This window comes from Coturnix japonica, chromosome 1, assembly GCF_001577835.2.
Source record: "Coturnix japonica isolate 7356 chromosome 1, Coturnix japonica 2.1, whole genome shotgun sequence".
Taxonomy (NCBI): domain Eukaryota; kingdom Metazoa; phylum Chordata; class Aves; order Galliformes; family Phasianidae; genus Coturnix; species Coturnix japonica.
Genome location: NC_029516.1, coordinates 56,923,744 through 56,939,772, shown reverse-complemented (window position 1 = coordinate 56,939,772; position 16,029 = coordinate 56,923,744). Strand labels below are relative to the sequence as shown.

At 35.9% G+C, this 16,029-nt stretch overlaps 1 protein-coding gene across 1 annotated transcript in view; it reads left to right on the top strand.

Annotated features, from left to right (window-relative positions):
• The first annotated feature begins 15,310 nt into the window (after window positions 1–15,310).
• Window positions 15,311–16,029, top strand: part of IGF1 (insulin like growth factor 1) — a 55,221-nt gene continuing 54,502 nt past the window's right edge. Inside the window, exon 1 of the mRNA XM_015867574.2 lies at window positions 15,311–15,599. Coding sequence (XP_015723060.1) covers window positions 15,537–15,599 — 63 coding nt within the window. The 5' untranslated portion in view covers window positions 15,311–15,536. The remainder of the gene's footprint in view (window positions 15,600–16,029) is intronic.

The following is a 16,029-nucleotide window of genomic DNA, read 5'->3' as shown; positions in this document are numbered from 1 at the left end:
CCTTTCCATTTTCATTCAGATTTGATGGAAGAAACAACCCTAGCAGATTCAGCTCATCAGCTATATTGCTGGTAAAAATCTATTTGGAAAACAGATCCCTCCACATGAAAATGTGTGTGTTAATTAGCCCCTTTTGTGTCAGCCTGCTTCTGAGCCAAGTCTGAAGAGTCATTTGAGGGCACTGAATGTCTGTTCTGAAGAAAGGCTTACATGATCGAGAGTGTCATGACCACTTGAAAAACTTTCTTAAAGGATGAGAACTTTTCTGTTGGCAACGTGTTATCAGGAACATCTAGTACAGCACCATCAAGGATTTTTCTGTTTATTTTAAAAATATGCAGACACTACAACTCCTTTTGGTTGTAGTGGTACAGAGAATTGAGGGCAGAAGGAAAAAATATGCAGAGGAAGATTGATTTAATGAATAAAGTACATTTCATATTGAATAAATGTCTGGATTTAAGTGCCACAAGTTTATCTGCCACCTCCCACTGCAACTGTAACTCTTCTAAGAACAGACCAAAGCCAAGAAATACAGCTATGGCTTTTAAATTTCATGTCCCATTAAGAAGAGCAGCCATGGAAAACTTGAGGGGCACTGGTCAACCTATTACTTGCAAAAAGAATAAAATTCAAGGGCATCTGCATGATATGTGACCATATTTACTAAATGTGTGGATTTAAAAGCTTTGCTTTTATGCCTTATCCAGTTGTAGCCAATGAAGCATAATGTAATGCAAACCACCCTCACTTCATTGGCTCATATAGGGCCCCAATCCTCTGGGTGGAACTGGAGTGAGCAAGAAAAAGCTAACCAATTTCCTAACTAAACCAGCAAGTTTCTTCATTCCCTGCCCCCACTGAGTCCATGAACTCACTCTATCTTTCCCACAACTCTCTTCTCTAAGAGACACAAGGGTTATTTATTTATTTTTTTTTTACAACAACCCCAAACTGCATTTCTGAGAGGACACTACTTCCTTCCATTCTCAACTATTTCAGAGGCTGCCAGAGGCTGCCCCTCTTCCCAGAAGTCACTCACAAAGTCAACAAGCAGTTTACCCTCTAACTGTTTTGATGTTGGCCTGCCTTCCAGCAATTCTCAATTGGCACATCATCTCCTGCGGACTATAATCAGCTTGGCACATGTTAAAACAGCCATGCCAGGGCTATGGCCAGAAGGAGTCAAATGCTGTGTTGTAGTTACAGTTTGTCTTGTTACAGTTTCAGCAGCACATTCAAAACTGAATTCTCTGACTGGCTACATTGTCTAGCACTTTCAATCTCCTTTATGTCAAACTTAGAGCATTCCACTTTTAATGTCTAGAAATAAAACCTTCAGCATTCTCTGAGTTCTTTACACACCTTAGGTAACAGACACTCCAGTCACATAGCCCTGTATTCCAAAACATCAAATCAGAATGCAGAGCCTGCCCTAATACAATCGTGGATCAGACAGCCTAACCTCCATGCCTCCCTTCAAAAACCATTCTGAACAGAACAAATTCATATAGCAAGCATTCTTCTTTTTGATTCAAGATGTTCATGGCTAGGAGAAGGGTATGATCAGATCATGTCCATAGGGATAAGCAAGAGGAAGTGGACTTCAGCATTCCCTGTGAAGAGAAATGTAATGAGGCAGACACCTAGGCCTCCAGTTCTATTGCAAGTACTGACAGTGGAGCATCTCTCCTATCTGTATATCAACAATCTCCTTCCCACTAAGCCAAAACATCAGCCTCACCAGGCAAGATAACCATTCAGAAAAGTAAGCAGAGGGTGCAGACTGTTAAAGAGACTAAACACACAGTAGCACTTCTCCAGTAAAGTCACCTCTCTGTTTACTTCAGTACTATACATTCACCACTGAGTGAATTTCAAGTGATTCTATCCACCTAACCCCAAAAGAGTGCAGAGAAGGCATCCAGAACGTCCTCAACACTGAGCAGTAAAGTGATTGCAAGGTACAGATTTGCCAAAGAATGAATGACAGACAAGGAGAAGGATCTCATCTTGACTCCTGTTTGTTTCCAATCTTTTATTTTTTGGTAAAGCAGGATGTCCTGTTTGCACTAGTACAGAGAAACTGTGATGATGGACATTTCTTAATGAATACACAGTGGAGAAGAAAATAATCAGTACAACTGAGAAGGCTGGTAGCATTCACTCTGCTCACTGTTGTTCCATAAGCACATGTTGGTTTTAGGGAACATTTTTTTCTTTCAAGCTTTGAAAATTCTTGTCACTACCCAACTCATACTTAAATTTTCTGCTTTTCCCTAATCTGCCTTCAAAAATCCACTAACACCTGGCAGTCATCCAAACAAAGCAGCCCATAAAGGGTAGTGCTTCTGTAAAAATGTCAGCTCCTATCCTGACTGCAGTTAACATGGATAGCCTTTTCATGTAAGTTCTGGTTGCATTCATTATGGATATCTTCTGTCTTTTGTGTTCTTCTCTTTTAGTTTTAAAACAGAGCAAAGAAGATCTGGCATTGATGTTTCACTACTTTTAAAGTGTTGGGTGTTTTGGGGTTGTTTTTTTGTGTTTTGTTTTGTTTTGTTTTGTCTTCATGTAAGTCAAATACAATCTGCTTCAATCGAAAAGCAGAAATTAATTTACACTATAAGAACAAAACCCAGGTTTGCTGTTCATGAGAAAAAATCTACTATTTTGATCTAATGCCCAATATATGTTGATACAGATGGTAAATTTCCTTTGTTATGCAAGAGCAGTATCTACCAAGATCAGAGTCTTCACTGCGTTGGAATAAACATTGACAGCTCATGTTTTCCCTACAATAATTTCGTAGTCTTTAATGATCCTCATAGCACTCTCCACCAATACCAATCCACCTGCTCCATATGCAGTGCCTCTGTGCATTAAGAAAACTAGAGAAAAACTCAACAGATACATGACAGTCTCTCCATATATCTAAATTCCTTGTTAAAATTACCAAGGATGCTCATGGTGCATGCCCAGAACTGAGTAAATACTATTTCACTGTAGTCATCCTGGTGCAGAAAAGATAAACAGACTTCAATGGAACATGAACTAATGATAGGGTAACAGTATTCAATAAACAGTGAACATATGCACATAAGGATGCTATGTTGTTTTGTTTCTGGGCAGCTGGTTCACCTCCCTCCTTGAATCATTTTGCTTCCTCCCTTGCACCTCGCATGTCATGCAGTCACAGAAAAATCGATGGCAACGACAAAGGGATATACTAATGAAGTTCCCTAATGAAAGGCAGCATGATGGGCCATAGAGTGTTTCTGATATAAAGCAGAGAAAACTAGACTTATAATAGGTGCTACAAGAGAATGTACCCCAAGGATATGGCGTAAAAATGAATGGTTGAAAATCAGTGAATATTCACTGCAGTCTTGTAAATATCCTCTCCCTGTGCTGCCCTTGTCAGGGAGATTCTCTGAAGCATTTAAGAATCATAGAATTGTTTGAGTTGGAAGAGACATTTAAGGGTTATCCAGTCCAACTCCCCAGCAATGAACAGGGACACCCACAGCTAGATCAGGTGCTCAGAGCCCCTCCAGCCTGGTCTTGAGTTTCCCAAGGATGGGGTTTCCATCACCTCTCAGAGCAAGCTGTGCCAGTGTCTCACCACCGTGATTGTAAAACAGCTTTTCTCCTTATGTCCAGTCTAAATCTCCCCTCTTTTAGATTAAAACTGTTTCCAAAACATTTCCTATATAATTGTAGGAATCTAGGACTCAGAAATAACTTTCTTCCTTTCTATGAGAGTGAAGGGCCACCATGTCTTTTCACACAGGGAGGGTAAGTCCTGGAAAACAGGCATTTCCTCCAGCCTACTGAAATGATTAAAAATATTTGCCAGCTCCTACTGTAAGACAGAAGTTACATAAAATATATAAATATATAATATTTCACCACCTCACAAGGTTTTGGTTTCTTCCCTGAAGTTATAACCCTTAAGATCAGTGTTTATTTAACATTTTGAACAAGTCAGGGCATGTCCATCTAAGACTAGTAAAGTGTACTCAGTGCTGGCAACAAGGCACAGAATGGCAAGTTTCTCCTGGAAAAAGCTTTGAAATATAAGCAAGTAAAAATATTATTTTTCTGCATGTTAATATAGGTCACTTAATTTTATGGTTTATCAAAGATCAGTCATGTACATCTATGCTTCAGTCTTTGTGTGGTTTGTTTCCTTTTTCTCTTCTGATACTTCTGGTATTAGCTCAATTTTGGAGTTCCTACAAATTTACTGTAAAGGATCTGTTTGACAATGAGAGAAGGAGTTGCCAGCCATGCCAATTATAGTGATTTTGTGGTGTGGGACTGTATGCCACTGGGAACTAAAGGCCCATGACTGAAAAAAGAAAATGCTTTTCTAGGCAGCTCTCTTTCTTTCACAATTCCCATTCAACTCAAGATATGCCTTCCTTGTATGTTATCTAAAGAAAAATATTAGGTTAGCATTAGGACTTTTTGAGTAGATAATATTAAACAGGGACACATAATAAATTCTGTGTGTTTTTTTTTCTTTTTTTTCTTTTGCCTAGGAAAGTAACATCTGGAACAAATAGAGTCTTTAACTGATTATCATTAACACAATTGTGTTGTGTTCTCAAAGAGCTATTAAAAAGTGTTAACATGGTTACATCATGAACTTCAGCTGGTTCTTATAACACATGAATCAACTGAAACCAGAAATGTTCACATAATGCAAGTTTAAGATACTGTGTTTTAAAACATGATTTTGAGAACATTTTCATTAAATTGAGGATTATTTGCCTTTTCCTGAAGTCAGTTTGAGGAAAGATTTCACTACTCATACCACACTGGACAGTATTTAAGCATATATTTAAACATATTTACAGGTCTGTAAGTAGTAAAGCCACCAGTCACTTTGAATGAATAGACAAAAACGGGGTGGTTGTTTTTTTTCAATGATTCTCTCTTGCATATTATTCAAACACTGTCTNCACTTGGCCTCTGTTTCCCACCCATTATCTATTCGGTGATAAGTAAGATGGTATGAAATATTCTTGCAAAAAACTCTATAAATATCACACATAATCAAAACTAAATTCAGACTAAATTAATTTTGAAATAAGTTAATAAATAGTTATAAACACTGTGTGTCTTGAAGGGTCTGCAACAATATTAAAAACGTCTACCCATCTAGACCCCAATGGAAGGCGACAGCCTTTTTTATTTACCATGCACAGCATGATGCACAACTACAAGGCAGGAAGGAAAGAAAAACATCTGTAGCTGCAGATAGAATCAGGAACCTAGGAACTATCATTACCATCTGTTACAGACCACCATTTTTGACACCAGTGCCTCCCTGTACACCTTTATGGAGAATAACTGCATCAGCTAAAAAACATTTCTTTCAGCAGACAGACGTTATTGACAGCGCTTCCCAAGTAAATCATGGTCACACCTCAATCCATTCATTGTATATACTAATATGATAGCCAAAGGCCAGGTGGCTGCTGAACTCTGAAAGGTTTTCTTGTATTTGGAGAGAAGGCTGTTGTAGCCGCCTGGACCAACCTGACAGCCATGAAAATCCAGTAGTAGTTGGCAAGTACAAGTGGTTAATATACAATGCATCTGGATCACTTCAGATGTTCTTACACACAAGGTCGTGCAACTGGTCCCTCCAGAAAACTGAGCCACGTGAAAATACGGGCAGCTGTTTCCCAGACAGTGTTTAGTGACTGAAGTTTCTGTGACTACATTTGGGCAGTGAAACTGAGAAGCAGACCTAAGCTCCCGTGTTCAGGTGTGCATCTTGTCCACATCCTGATTCTTGAGCCAAGACTTGAATGTGTACACTTCTTTGCTGTGATTTCCAAAGGCAGGCAGTGTGTAAGTTGCTCACTCTGTGAAGTATAAGCATACCCTCTATAGGCGTATCACTGTTAAGTATGGCACTGGCTACAATAATACAGACTGTGCAGCTATGGAGAAGCAACAAAAATTTTGCAGCAAAGAGAGAGAAGCATGAGGAGAAGAAGTGTATCATGCTCAAAGCCCAAGAAATTACACTTTGCTATTCAGATGATGGGTGTTTTACAAGACTGGAAAGTCATCTGGGCAATGCCAAACATGTAACCTTGATTCCATACTTTATTAATCTGTAATTACATGGCCACATAAAATTTTCCCCAGCTAAGTTCTCCTTTATTCATGGAAGAAATAGAATGTCCAATGGGGGTTGATTAAAGGACTCAGGTGCAACAGTAACAGTTCTTACTCTTTTTTTTTCTTTCTTTTTTTTTTTTTTTCTTTTTCTTCTCTCATGTGATACGCTTGATATTTCAACTGCAAAGTCTTTCTTTCTAACTTTGAGGGAAGGGGCAAAAGAAGCAAACAAATCTTGTTCCACATGTATGATGTAGGAATTGAATGGGATGTCTTACTGGCATTCTAATATGAAAAGAATCAAATACAGCAATGTTGCTCCAAAAGTAATGCTTCTTATATTTCCATGGAAACTATAACAAAGAATCACAGAATCGCTAAGCAGGGTAACACTATTTGAGAGAGCAAGTTCTCACCTATGAAATACTATTTTCTACACTGTCATTACCATTAGCTGTGCATTTTCACCAACAATGAAAAAATGCCTACATGCCACATTCGTAGACGTCTGCACCAGTGGAAGTGACCCATTGTCACAAATCCAACACTTTCTAAGATAGTAGGTTTCAATCTTGCTGTAGGGCCCGTGGTTTATTGATTAGTATATTCAGTTTTAGAGCTGTAATACTATACAAAAATATTCCAAGTTTACATGACACGAAGCTTCAAATGAAACTCACTGTATTTGTTAAAATTTGCTTCCGTTTTGACAGGTTTAGTTTTAATTTTGATTTTGTACCTGCAGTCTTTATGCCAGCTCACATAACTACTGGCATCCCTGTAATGTTATAAAGAATAAAATGCCATATCTACTTCTAAATCCAATACAAAACAAATCTGTTATGTCTTGTCCAGCAGAAACAGGATTTTGTGTTCAGACTTGCATTTCTGTATGAGTCAATAGCATATATGTTTGGTATTAATGATTATACAAACATTCCCTAACCACATCACATGTAAAGAGAAGCTCAGATAATATTAAAGGATCCATTAGAACTGAGTGATTGTCAGCAATGTTTATCATCACCAGTGGATAGAACTTGATGTTGTCAAAAAGTCTACTTATGGCATCAGAGGTTGTTTTATTGGTCTTGATAAAAATCTGAGTCATTTGCCATGTCACAGAGCAACAAAATAAACATCACAAACATTGCAAAGTAAATGTGGACAACTTTTTGTATGTATAATTCCTATTTAGTCAAGAAACACAATGATAGAATGAAAAATACATAAATAAAACTTTTAATATCAAAGAGAAAGCAAAGATTTTTGTTCCACTGATACAATCTGCCACACACATCTACATTTTCCAAGTATTTAAGAAGTTTTTTGAACCACTGATTGAAGCCTCTCAAAATTGCATCAGTATGCAGATCTATCCTATAATGATGATATTATTGCCCATAAAAAGAATGATTTTAAACAGCAACATTTCTCTATAAAAGCAATAATAATCTTTGATCTATAAAATGCCGTATGTAAAAAAGTCATGCAAGAAAAATAATGATTTAGCAAATTGAAGATAACTATAGAACAAAAATACAGACAAATGAAAGCTCCACTTAAACAGATAACAAGATTTGAAGTGAATTTGTACTCCATCTCTCAGTCTTTTGGAAAAATACTAAAATTCCAAACAATTAAGTCAGTTGGCTTGTGAGTCTTGTTTATCTCCACCATCTAAATTTCTGTCCCATGATATTTCTTACAGAGTCTGCCCCTCTTTCATGACAATAAAACCTGCTTTCTTACTTTTTGGTGTGGTTTTGGATGTGACAAAACATTTTAGATTTGTGGGGTTTTATTTTATTATCATTTTTTTAAAAAGATCTAATAAATATTCTACATTACACTGAAGGAAAGTAAACAGTTATGGAAAGTTAGGTTCAAATAAATCCTAGCAATCTTAAATGGCAACCACCAATTAGAATCTAAAGAAATCAACCAACACTAATTTTCCTCTTTCCCACTAGAAAGCAATCCCAGCAGCAGCCTCTCTGCCAGCTGTTTCTTTTCCTTCTTCATACTTTTTTTTTTTTTCTCCCCTGTGCAGGATCATGGCTTAACTCATGTGCAGGTTTAGGGACTAAAAAACAAAGTTTAGAGCCAATGGATCTGTCCTTAGAATTAGGATACTGTTCTATAAATCAGACATGGACTACTGTTTATTAATTTAACTGCTCCCCGTACATGACAAGTAATACAACTTTTATCATACTAACCTTATACTTCTATCATATTGTCAACAGATAAAGATTTCCAGGGAAAAAAGGGGAAAAAGAAAAAAAAAGAAAAAAAAAAGAAAAAAAAAAAGAAGGGTTGCAAATAAGGTCCTTGACAAGAACCCTTGTGGAGAGTGTAAAGGGAAAAATAAGAAAATGAGTAAAAGGAAGCATCTGTTGGGGCTTCTTCCAGCTGTGCTTAACACTTTTGGAAGATGACAGAGACATAATATGTGCAGGGCTACACAGTAACTTGTCATTTCCTATAAATACAGAGAGGTGTTGCTCTGGCCACCATAGTGTTTTCCAAAAAACACATAGTGTGGCTTGCTCTGTTTTCCGTCTATAATCCTTAGAGTACATTGCAAAATATTTCAGAACTCTTTTTCCTATTTTACAAATAGGAAAATATGGAAATGATTGCAGTAATGGCTCAAGTGTCTCAATGTAGTTCTGTCATTCAGGGGTAAAGAATGATAATACAAGCAGCATCGGTATATTTAATATCTATTAGAAATCAAAGACGCATTTTCATTTGTTTCTGTGTATTCAAAAGCAGAATGCACCAAAATCTGAAACCAAAGTTTTGTAAAAACGATCTTAATGGCGTAAGCTGCCATCTCTGTTTGGAAAACTTAAAAACATATGCTATGAAAAAAAAAGGCTGATAAAAATAAAGGGTGAAAAATACATCACACTTACTAAATAGTTATTGTTCAGAACCATAGAATCCATGGGTGAGTTAAGGTAGATTTGCAGCTACTATTCTTCTAAATGCAGAGCGTAATTCTGCAACAGTCCAATACATTATGTATTTTAGAAATTATTAGGAAATAGGAAAGGAACAGGCAATTTGATCATCTGACAAGACAGTACTTCTTAGGACAACAGTTGCAGAAATAGTTACTGTATCCTACGGATATTTAGATGGAGGCTGGATCTTAAATGACATCGGTTATATTTTTATTACAGTGAAGCACACATCTATAAGAATCAATATAGCTTTTATTTGTGTAAATTTTGTTATTATGTGGATTCTTTCTGTATAGTCATTAGAATTCTGGAAATTTTACTAGCACAGTAGCTAAATAAAGGATTCGGTAGTTTCTTAATGAAAGCACAGTTGATCAAAATCTCATAGTTAGCTGGGGTTACTTATGGATTTCCATTAATTTTTCATTAGCTCTTAATGTTTTGATAAAAATACACCTGAGGCTCATCGTAGCTAATAGGTCAAATTAGAGGCAACTGATGTACCAGCATCTTCATTTTGAAGAAAGATATCTAATGAAAAATGTCAATAAGGGGGGCTCAGTCTTTGAAGATGGAGAACATACAGGCTTAAGTCCAGGAAACAATGTATAAATTTTATGTGATAAGCCAGTTAGGTGTAGTAAATCATGAGAGTGAAGAGAACTGAACCCAGAAGAAAGAGTCCCAAGCAATGTTGTAGAAAACAGAATAAGTGGTAAATTAAATTAACTAAAAATAGGGTAGGTGGCTGTCTCTTTTTCCTTAAAGCCATATTATTTCATCTCTAAGTGATGTTTATTTACAAGAAATGTATACTGTAAGGATGAGCATTCTTTATTGTTACTCATGCAAGAGTTCTTCAGGTCAATCTGAAATAAATATTTTTGCCTTACTTTCATGTGGTCTGATTTGCATGGCAATATGCAACCAGTGTATGACAGAATGTACAACATTCAGTTTGTTCTATTTTATAGCCCTTCTTCAGGCAGCAAAACAACAACAACAAAAAGAAAAAAGAAAAGAAATAGAAAGCACATATATGGGCATTAAAATTCCCATGCATAACTTACGAAAAGGAAAAATACTATCAACTACGTAAATCATCCTGAAAGTAATGTCTCCTATTTATTTTTGTAGAAACTACAACAAAGAGAACAATAATTTCATAGAGAGAATTCTCAGCTACAAAACACTATTTTTGAACTTAGACACCTCCACTGTCTTTGCTTTTGCCAGTGATGGAAAAGAGCTTGCATATTATGCTCATAAACATCTTCTGCGCCAGCGGAAATGTCCCACTGTCACCACTGTTGAAATTCACAACACACCGCATCACGTTCACTATTTGGTACCCCTCTGCTGCTATCTGTCACAGGGCAACAAAATGTAATTTTGGCAGGAAGGTTCATCCTCTATTGCCATGTCACCAACATCCAGGCTCTCATGTTGTGGGCTAACACAAGAGGAGGCATAACTTTTGGAACAGCCCTCATATAGCTGGTAGATTAGCTTGTACAAAAATATATGATCAACAGATGCATCCTTGAGATCATTCAGGAAAAACAAATATCTCCACAATTCATCTACTTGTGGAAATAAAAGTTTAGGAAATGAGAGAAATACCTAAGGCCATGCATGTACCTCTGGGAGACACAGACATTTAAGTGGCAGTGGAAGTCAAACATACATATTCAGCAGGCTATCGCAATTCCCATTTCTTTTGCCTCCTTTCTCTGTATGCAGGCATTGCGCTGACGTAGTCATATTTTTCAATTATCTTTCTCTGTTAATTCTGACTTTTTGTTTCTTTTAGAAATAAGGAAAAAAAAAAGCAACTTTTTGGAGCAAAGTTGATCTATTCAGATGATCTTAACATTGGGAAAGGGAGAACAAGACTACAGACGGCTGAAACCGGGAATTTCCAGTTTAATGGAAAATTCTGGTATTCTGATTATTCAGAATCAGAATAAACTATTTCAAAATTTCCCACAAAACAGAAATTGAAAAAATACCCTAAAAACTATGCTTTTAAAAAATGCTGAAGCACATTTTTTTTTGGACATTTTAGTTTGATTTTACACTACTTTTCATGTTTTATAGTTGTTGCTTTCTTGTTGTTGTTGTTTTGCCAGAAATAACTACACATTATCTGTTGTCACTTAATAATTATCAGTAAGTAATTTCCACAATAGAAGTTATTCTGGTGTTTTGTTGTGTGCTTTGTTGTTGTTGTTCTTTTATTTTGTTTTTTAAATCAATTTCAGTATTTAAATTGTGAAAAGTGTATATATAAAAATTGATGTATATTTCATATGGATAGGAAAGTAAGATCAGTATTTGACTTTGTACTATTTTTAGCAGAAGCTTTCTAAATCTCAGGAAAAAAAAATACAATAATATAAGGATATTCAAAATGGTAGCCACTGCGATTTCTGTGATAAATTAAATTTATAGAATTACTCAGTACATTCAGTTCATGAACCTGTGGGTTAACTTTGACTGTTATTAATACCAGTTCCTTCTATCACTTCTACCCATAAAAGAAACTCTGAACTGAGGTCCTCACACACCCATCCTCTTGAAACATGTTTTTCTTGATCTGTGAGCATAAAAGGTTTCAATTTCCTTGATTCTCATTTAAACGGGAAACTTGTACTTTCCCTGTCTTGCCCTAAAGAGAAACTGCTTTTCATGGCACTGCTCTTCTCCTTTGTCTTTCTTCAATACTAACATTGTAATGACAGCTCAAATTTAGCATCCTTATTCTCCCCATCAAATTTGTACCTTGTTTTTCATGCAGTGATGATACCACTTAGGTCACCATGGGAAAAAGTAGGGTAGCTCATTTTTTAGTTAGTCCATTTTTAAAAAAAAAAACAGTTGGCTAACTCAAATGAATTACTAAAATCATTTATTTCCTGATTTCCTAATTTCTTTTCACTTGATTAAAGGATTTTTCTACCTGATTTACTTCTAACTTCAGTGCAACATTCCTTATTCATACAATGCCCACCTTCACCTATTTCTCCAAAGTTGTTTCTTAGAAAAGAAAGCTAAACTCCAATAGCAAACACGTAAATAATTCACTTGAGACTGTAAGAGCTAAGCAGTCATTTCTATCTTTCAGGAAATAATGCTACATTGTAAATAACATTTTATCTTATCCAAAAGCAAGCAAGATGATTAATGGAGTCAATAAAAAGAGAATGCTCCAACCAAAAGACCTTGAGCTGGATGCTGATCAAAAAATGAGGAAAATATACATTCAGATTTTGCTAGAATGAAAATACTGATTCTTTGCTTTACAACCTTTTCAGAAAGTGATCACAGAAATAGTAAGTGACAGAAGATATAGTATCTCTATTTATGAAGAAGCCAGAGGTAATACTCAGGTCAAAGGTTGCATTTACTAGAATCCCAGATCAGCATGCCAAAATAAGGCCTTATAGTGGGTCTCAGTTACCTATACTCTGTTGCTGAACGCCATTTGAGATGCCCTAAGGTATCTGAGAAATCTATCTAGGGTCAGCAGCTTTGACACAGAGACCTAGAGGAATTACATATCCTTCAGTAGTGGAAGCTGGAAGACATGCAGGATATCCTACAGCCCTAAAAATGACACTGGATGCCCAGATTTAGGCAAACAGATACTGCCTGTAATGCTTAGCTTTATGTTTGCCACATCAAAAGATGAAAAGGAGAGGAGGAGAGAAGAGAGGGAAGGGGTCAGGAAGAAATTTTACATTGCTCCAGGTTTCTGTTAAGAAGCCAAAGATAATCAGGCTAGTGTCTTTTGCTTTAGAGTAATTCTGCATTGTCCAATTAATTTTTAAAAATTATTATTATTATTATTATTATTATTATTATTGTCAGTATTTTTATGACTACCATACATAATGGAGTTTACAGGTGCATTTAATTCAAAGGTGTATATATTCCTATAAAGAGTCATTAAGAAGTAAATAATACAGTAATTTATTCTAAATGGTTTATAAACTAAAAGCTTTTTAACATGAAGAAATGGAAAAATCTCTAGTAATTAGCAGCTTGATATATTGAGTAGAATAAGATTATCAGAAGAGAAGCTGTATTTTAGGAGAGTAGTGATCCCTAGACTTATATGTCCTAAGGAATGTTTTATTTCCTATAGGGGAAAAAAAAATAAAATAAAATGGAATGAGTTGAAAGAAAAGTACCACTATGTTCAACAGAAAGTCTAAAAAATTATTACTAAAAATCTGTCTTTGGTTTCTTGTCTTTTCACAAAATCACTTGAAAGTGACAAATAGACAGAAATGAAGTGCTTCAGAAAGTCAAATTGTATGGCTGGAATGAAGGTACAGAACAATCAATGCTATGGAGAGACACTGCAATTCTTTGGCTACCGTGAAAGACAAAAGTTCCACCTTCTCCTGTGTGTTGCTGTCACGATCAACAGAGGTCTGGTAAACAGCCAAGAGAGCCACCATCAGGAGTAAAGTGAGGGTTTGAACCTTGCCAGTGGGAATGTGATAAATGTACCGATTCCTTTTAATACCTAGGAAGCTAAAGGAAGAAGCACATGCACCCATCTTTAGTACTGCTCTTCCCACATTCTTCTATTAGGATGGTGAAATAAGTGATATATGTGCTGCAAGTTGGGGTATCCCTTGGGGTATCCTCGAGGTGTATTTCAAATCATGTCACTGTTCAATGAACTCTGAATCACAGAGGAAATAATAAAATATACCAGGATAACAAAATACTGTGCCTTCAGTATAAATGTATATTGGTACACTTGAAATTGTAGACGGTATTGCCTCAACTAAACAAATTTACCTACAATTTTGCTGTTATGCAACAGTAAAGTCTCTCCCAAGGAGTTAGCTTAGGTAACCATAACCAGCTTAACATTACACAGAGCAGACTATTAGCCATTTACACAGGATACTATAACCAACTACATCTCTTCTGCCTGGCTAGTATGATTCAAAGTAGATCCGAAAACTGAGGACCTGCAACAATTTGATCTCAATTATTTTCAGTAATAGAGAACAGCCAGCACCTCAACTGCAATGGTTTGTGACATGTATTTGTTTGCAGTCTTGATTAATCCTCTACTTCTAAATGTCATCTTCCAAAATCAAAGGCTAACAAGTACAAACTGTATCCATAAAACAGCATCTCAATTTTATTCTCAATAGCTAAGTATTGAAATGCAAGCATACATTATAAATAGAAAAACAGCTGGCTTGGAGCACATTGCAAGCCACTAAGACAGTTGAGGGATTTGAATGACATCATAACCCGTGAGAGCATGCTGCTGGCCAGCTGGTGTTATTTATAATATACTCATAATTGAGGAAAAATAAAAAGGCAAAAGTTGGGTATTACAGAACTAACAAAGTTAAATTCTCTCTTTCCCAGTGTCACTTAAATTATTAAAAGTAACTATGAAGATTGCTACTAAAAAGAAGAAAATCATGTTACAATTACAAGAGAGATAAAAGTCAGAGAAGCCCTTCAAACTGGGCTACTTGAGTTACTACATTCATAGTACTGTAAATTCTAGGAAATTGTATGACTTCTGTGTGGTTGCTAAAGGATCGCACAGCTGTTTTTCCCTATTTACAAGCAAGGCTCAACAACTCTTTCACTTTTAGCATATTACAAACTGCTATTTTAGGGTTAATAGCACAGAGAGTCAGAGGTTTTAATTGTTAGTCAGCATGTAGGCGTGCCAAGTTTAATAACATAAAGATGCATTTAAAACAAAGTAAACTGCCTGCCTGTCTTCTTTCTAGGTTAAAATAAATGAAATAAATTAAATACCTGTGTCTCTGCATGTATGAAATGTGCACAGATGTACACAGGAATACAAAGGTATACAGACGATGCCTTTACCTATGGAAGTTTTTGTCTATTTGAAAAGCAGACACATACACACAGAAATGAAAAAACACACACAGCCACACAAAAGTTAACCAGAATACATTCTCTTATTTTCTGTGGCAGCGTAAGCTTTTTTTTTTTTTTTTGTCTGCTAACCCCTCAGTCACTAATTCACATTCTTTTAAAGGGGAAAAAATATGCTTCTGTGCTCTAGTTTTAAAATGCAAAGGTATGATGTTATTTGTCACCATGCCCAAAAAAGTCCTTACTCGGTAACTTTGCCAGAAGAGGGAGAGAGAGAGAAGGCAAATGCTCCCCCAGCTGTTTCCTGTCTACAGTGTCTGTGTAATGTAGATAAATGTGAGGATTTTCTCTAAATCTCACTGTCACTGCTAAAATCAGAGCAGATAGAGCCTGCGCAATGGAATAAAGTCCTCAATATTGAAATGTGACATTGCTCTCAACATCTCACATCTCTCTGGATTTCTTTTTTCTCATCATTACTGCTAACAAATTCATTTCCAGACTTTGCACTTTTAAGAAGCAATGGAAAAAATCAACAGTCTTTCAACACAATTAGTTAAGTGCTGCTTTTGTGATTTCTTGAAGGTAAATCTTTACTACTATTTCAAATAATTCTTTAGTTTTATTTTACTGTGTGTTGTCTGCTTCTGCTTTGAAGAGTATTGTGCACTTTTCAATAGCATTATTTTAGTATTAAGAATTATTTCTAAATTGCTGAACATGCAATTTTATGTGATCTGGAAAATGGCTGTATGTAATAGTTGCTATTACATAGATAAGTGTAAGGGTAAACTATTGCAGATACATGTCTTAAATGTCACTTCTGTTCAGAGATCTTCACAATATTTCAGTTATGTCATTATTAAAGAGTCCAACTACATCATTGTCTATATTGTTAATTAATGCTTCTGTACAAGAACTTTTAGCTGCTTTCTGCAGGTGCAGATTTTTACAGGAAAATGGGCATTGTACACATGTTAAGTTTCTGTAGTTTTGTTAAACACAGTTAGAGATA